The sequence below is a fragment of the Mastigoproctus giganteus genome, chromosome 4 (genome assembly GCF_048544385.1).
Source record: "Mastigoproctus giganteus isolate SK-2022 chromosome 4, ASM4854438v1, whole genome shotgun sequence".
Taxonomy (NCBI): domain Eukaryota; kingdom Metazoa; phylum Arthropoda; class Arachnida; order Uropygi; family Thelyphonidae; genus Mastigoproctus; species Mastigoproctus giganteus.
The window spans coordinates 59,164,131-59,170,130 of record NC_143578.1 but is presented as its reverse complement, the minus strand read 5'-3'; the positions used below and the strand labels follow the sequence as shown (position 1 = coordinate 59,170,130).

The following is a 6,000-nucleotide window of genomic DNA, read 5'->3' as shown; positions in this document are numbered from 1 at the left end:
TCCCATGGTCAAATTATAGATCTAAACAAGGTTAGACTGGTATATTACCCCAGGGGTACAATTCTCCACAGTAATTTAAGCATTCCAAAAATAACAGGAACCTCGCAAGACATCATTTTCTTGTGCCCTGGAGTAGTAAAGTTCCCTTATTCATATATACATATTAAAAAGTAGTTCATATCCTTTTGAATTACATAATGACAATCTATTAAACTGTAATGAATTTTTTTTTAACCCACAGTTGAAAAATTCCTTCACACTTGAAAAATTCCTGAACTAGTGAAAGATGGGAGTTTCAGAAAATTTATTGAATTAATTCTTTTTAACTATGAAAGTTAATGTTTCATTTAAAAAAGAAAAAGAGGGAAAGGTAATGTTGTGCTTTTATTATCAGGGTCTGATGTTCTCCTTTGGTGAATGAGAAATAATGAGATCATTAAAAGCTAGGAAACAAATGAAAGATAGTTGGAAAACTTTGGAGCCATGAAAATATTGCTTCGCTTCATTTTGTATAGAAGGCAAGAGAATAAATCAGATTTTGAAGTTTCTTTTGATTGGCACTTAACAACTAAATTGCTCCCTTGCTAACCCTCCCAACACCTCTTTTCACTAGTGATATAATGACATAACTAACTAACAATATTTAAAGTGATCAAAAAAACTCTTACCCAGATTAACAAAGATTATCGCCCAAATTATGTCAAATATTTGAAGCCTAAGAATTGTACAGGAATCCAACAACAAAACGTGTCTGTTATTACAACACAGTGCTTTTTTATACTATAGTGGAATATCATATGAAGTAACACATATGGATTGCATGAAACTGTGTTCAACGTGATATCATTCAAATAGTAAAAAAAGTGGAGTACTTGTTCAGAATTTTTCTGTCCAATCTTTTTTATATATATATATTGTTATGGAATCCTTGAAATTTAATTCTCATGCATGATGTTTGTACAGAAAATATTGCTTGCTGATTAACAGAAAAATTCTTAATTTTAATGTATATGTATGCTTTTAAAAAATATAAATTGTTAATTGATTTGTTTCACTAAATATCTGCTACCTAAAACTGGTTGGTTTTTGATTTATGTAAATATAACATTTTGGCAAAAGTAGAACAGCAAATAAACTTATAAAACTTTCTTAATTCTCAATCACATCAGTGCAGTTAAGCATATTGTGGACTTCAGACTACACCAAATTTGTAAGGGCTTTAAAAGAGATTATGGTATGGTATGGTATGGTATGGTACATTGGTTTACCATGGGTGTGATAAAAAAACATTAAGATTAAAAAATAAATATATTTTATCTATACAGATATCTTCAGTGGGGAGGGGAATTTCTGTTTTGGGGCAATAGGTACATTTTAAAGGTTTTGACCTGTATGTCATTGGTGAATGATCTCACTCATATAAATATTTAATTTAGAGCTCTTGAATTGGGACTTTCATTTGCTGTGTGTTTTCCATGCACTGTCACTAAGCTATGTTTAAAGGTGGAATTGCTCAATAAGAGGTATGACACAATTTAAAAGGATACAGTGATGATCTAATGTCAAATAAATTATAAACATTATCTGAAACATTTAAATATATTCTAATTAAATAATGAAAAATACTGCAAAAGAAACATTAGATTGCATTTCAATTTTCATTATCTCTACAATGAAATAAAAATTAACAATTTACGAAAGCTAGTTGCATATGCGTGGAGTATCTTGGAATTTTTACAAGGTGCTCTCTTGTTATGTTTGTGTTAAAGTTATGAGATCAATAGTGTTGGATTGTTTCCATAATGATGGTTCCCAAATTCGTAAAATATATTCTCCTCATCTTCCTCCCCCCAATCCCCACATACACTAAAATAAGTAGCAGGGACTGATGTACTTTCCCTTATCTTAAAGCTGAATTACTCTGAGATGCCAGTATATGTTTTTATCGTTAAATTAAAAGAAAAAAAATAGTGGCGTCAGAGGTTTGTAATTATAAATTTTAACCACAAGGAAAAATGACGGATTAGATTTTGTTATTGTGTGCAGTGGCTATTAACCTGATAGAGCAGCTAACAGTAAATCACAATATTTTATAAATAATATTTCTTAAGTTGCATTTTAATAAAATTTATATGCTCTTAGACACAACATAAAGTAAAAATCCTTTGTGATTATGAATGTGATGAAAATGTATACAAATAGTTTATGTATTTCTTTATCTTTGACTAACTAACATTGTCATGAAATTTGTTAGTGCTATGTTTAACAGGCAGGATTTTGTCTTTCCTTTTTTTATTCTTTATACCAATATTCTACCTGGTTATTATTTTTAATATAAACCCCAATCTCCCTAAGAATAATGGAATCCAAATGAATGAAAAAAATAATAATAAGGTACGTTTTCGTTTCTGTGATATGTATCAGTTGATGCCTTGTTTAGATAGGCTACTCGTCATTTAAACGAAAAAATTCACTTCTTTATGCATTGTAGGAGTTAACTTTTCAATTCTTCACACAAATACTGTACACATTTAAACAATAATGTTCATAATACCCAAATGCTATAGCGGTTATCTGAAAAACATAAATGCACATCTATTCTGCTGAATTAATCTAGAGCCAGGGCCATCTTTTGGCATTCGTAGACCCTAGGTACTCTCCATTCGAGGCCTCACTATATTATATGAAACATATTTTGATATGGTTGATGTTAAACGCAAAGGCATTTTAATACGCTTTCGTTAAATTTAATTTTTTACTTTTAAAGAATCTCAAAAGAGCGTTTCTATAAATTTGATTTTGAAGTTATTTCCACGACACTTAATGATTTTGCTAACAGAAAAAGCCGAAGAAAGAAATCTCTTAAAAAAATTAGTTTGTAGAATTTTATTGTTAGAATAAAATCGTCGAAATTCTCTTGTAATTATATTTTTTCGGGTTCTTGTCTTTTTTGTAGGTACCAAAAACTTTGCAGGACCTGGGCGCAGTACCTAATGGAAAAGACGACCCAGTCTGGAGCTAATAATTTTCTCATGGTAAGCAAAAGAAATCGATATGCAGAACTTTAGAGAAATATGCTGGTTTTTAAAGTCATAAAAATATAACAGCATTATGCGAAATGAACAGAAGAAAGTTGCTAATGTAAACTAAATTACAGTACTTTTATATCTTGCGTAAAATGAATGCATGAAAATCCTAATTTATCTAACACCAACACTTACAACCGAGTTTCTGGTTAAAAAAAGTGGGGAGAAAAGTTGGACAAATGTTTGTTGCATAAATGCACCTTATTTAAATATTATTTTGCCGCTTTCACATAATGGCAACATGTTTTTAAAAGGAATTTAAATCAATAGATCATTGATTGCCGCTTTTTAAAATTAATATCTGCATTCCTAATTGTTTCACACTTTTAATCCTTTTCGTCTTTATGAAATTTTTTACATTTAGCGATACCTTCAAAATCAAAGTGAATTTTTTTGGGTGAGCGGCGAAGAACATTAAGCAAATGTAGAAATAAAAATATTTTGGTTCAGATATTTTAGGGGAACATATGATATCAAATAAGGCTATTTCATTTAAATGTAAAAGTTTAAATTAATAAAAACTTGCAGCCTACACATTAGTCTCTTAATAGCGTTTAGTCTCTTAGTCTCTAACTTAGTCGTTCTCAAAATAATGAGGTAGAAGCATAATCATTACAAATCTTTTAACTATAAAAAGGAATCAATGTGACACTTCAAAATAAGAAAACGCTAAGTCATATTTTCTACAAAATTTTACTTTTATACTGCTTAATTTTGTTTCAGTAAGGCCCAGGGGCACATAATGAAGTGAGCACCATTGACTGCATACAGTGAACAGCCAATATATATATATATATATATATTTTTTTTTTATATATACACTTATGAACACTTTAACAGTCATATATATATATTTATATGTGTATTGTATATATACACACAAACTTTACAAGGTGAGATTGTATACACACCATATTCTCACTAATTCTGCCGCCTCTCCAAGCTTCAGTGATTGGTTCTTCTGTCTTCTTTTCGGTAGTGTAGTCACTGAAATATTCATGTATGCTAAATTTCTGTATATTAAGATATATTTTAAGGGAAGATATACGTGTGTACTGTTTTTTATAACCTAATCGCACTATGGAGAAATCACTAAATACAATGGCTTCAGATTTCGAAAACTTGGTAATGAAATGCAAACACAAGCGCTGTTATTTAGGCCTAACTGGCGTTGACAATCAGGGCTAATAGGTACCTTCTACGTGGGAAGGTATGGCAGGGCAGGTAGAAATGATACCATGGTCTTCGATACTGTCTTCTTGTAAGCATTCCGGAGCAAATTTAACGCTTGAATTGGCAGTACTGCAGGTTCCGGATCCCCGCTGCGCGGTGGCGGGCCGCGAGCGAGACTCCAGCCGCGAGTCCATCCACATGGGGTTTGTACGGCGCCGTCACCGTTGCTGCTTCTGCCAGAGCCCCAGATTGAGGACACTGAGGTGGGGTAGCTGCATGACTTTCTCCAAGCCAACAGTGGTGATCTTTGTACAGCCATATAAGTCAATACAGCGGAGATTATGCAAATGGTCGGCTATAAGGCTTAAGCCTTTGTCAGTGACACGACTACACTGTCCAATATTCAACGTATGCAAGTCTGTAAGAGTCCTTGCTATCCGACTAAGGCCTTCATCACTAATCGGACAGGCGTTGAGGCTGAGACTCCGTAAGTTAAATAGTCCCTGGGAAATATGAAGAAGTCCCTGGTCACCTACTTTGTCGCAGAAACTGACGTCCAGTATTGTGACACGCGAGCTTCCCTCGGCAAGGTAAGCAAGACCCATGTCCGATATATTATCACAACTTCGTAGATTCAGTTCTCGCAACGACACCATGCGTGCAAGATGTTTGAGACCAGAGTCGGTGACACTAGCACAGAAGCTGAGATTTATGCTCTTTAAATGATGTAAACCCACACTGAGATGCCGAAGGGCGTCGTCCGTTAACTTCTGGCAGTCCTGAAGGCCTAGGTGTTCCAAAGACAGCGTACCATCAGCCGCCTCCGGTGTTAGACCGGCAAGATGCCCGATTCCGGAGTCCGAAACGTGTCGACAGCTGCGAAGATTGAGACTACGAAGTCTTTTAAGGCCCCACGCAACCAGCAGCAATCCCGTGTTGGTAACATTACAGCAACCTCCCAAGTCCAGAACTTCTAAGTTTTTTAGATGTTGAGCTATGCGGCCTAGACTGGAGTCTGTGATCTGTTTACACATGCTTAAATTGAGCACGGTGAGCGTGGGTACTTCCTGCACAAAAGCCTGAGTAAGCCATAAGTCGGTCAAGTTGTAGCAACCGATGAGGTTGAGGCTCTCCACGTTCGGCACCCCCTGCACCACATCGCGTAGACTCCTCCGTAGGCTCAACACTTGCACTCGCCGAATACCTCGCAGCACTAGACTCTGGAACAAAGAGGGGTTGGCGCGCCGCAAGTGCAACTTGGCTTCCACACCCCGCCACACTGACTTGTGGTATGCAGCGTCACGCCATGCAGAACAAACCTGAGCGACATGACCCTTATCGCGAACATCCAGGTAGCTGAAAATGAGTGCTAGAATCTCCGGATAGAGGCACGAAATATGGGCAGTTGGTCGGCCTTGTTGGCCGCCGTCCATCTTGGAAGGCTTGGCCGAAAATTACCGCAGCAAACGCCGCGTCTCGCTCACTGTCTGGCAATATGTCATGCAACCCGCACTACGTAGACGCTCTTTGCTATCAATCTCTCGCGAGACATAGCGAGAACTAAACGTCATAATGATACTGATCGCCGATTGGTCGGTTTGTATTTCTCCTCCTTGGCGCTGGAGTGGTTTTGGCAGCGTTTTGCGTAAGCTATTTGGGCGTTAACTATTTCATATGCATGTAAAGTTGTGAAAATAGCGCAATGTACCTTGGCAGTAAGGAACGTTTTTGGTCCGATACT

The 6,000-nt window shown here is 36.0% G+C and overlaps 2 protein-coding genes across 2 annotated transcripts in view; one reads left to right on the top strand and one right to left on the bottom strand.

The window, feature by feature from the left end:
- The first annotated feature begins 2,954 nt into the window (after positions 1–2,954).
- Positions 2,955–6,000, top strand: part of LOC150086758 (protein Wnt-5b-like) — a 341,807-nt gene continuing 338,761 nt past the window's right edge. Inside the window, exon 1 of the mRNA XM_090372736.1 lies at positions 2,955–3,035. The gene's annotated coding sequence lies outside the window, so the exon portion shown is untranslated. The remainder of the gene's footprint in view (positions 3,036–6,000) is intronic.
- Positions 3,848–5,749, bottom strand: Ppa (F-box and leucine rich repeat protein partner of paired). The gene has a single exon (XM_090372735.1). The coding sequence runs from the start codon at positions 5,690–5,692 to the stop codon at positions 4,478–4,480; it is 1,215 nt and encodes a 404-aa protein (XP_090228861.1). The 5' UTR covers positions 5,693–5,749; the 3' UTR covers positions 3,848–4,477.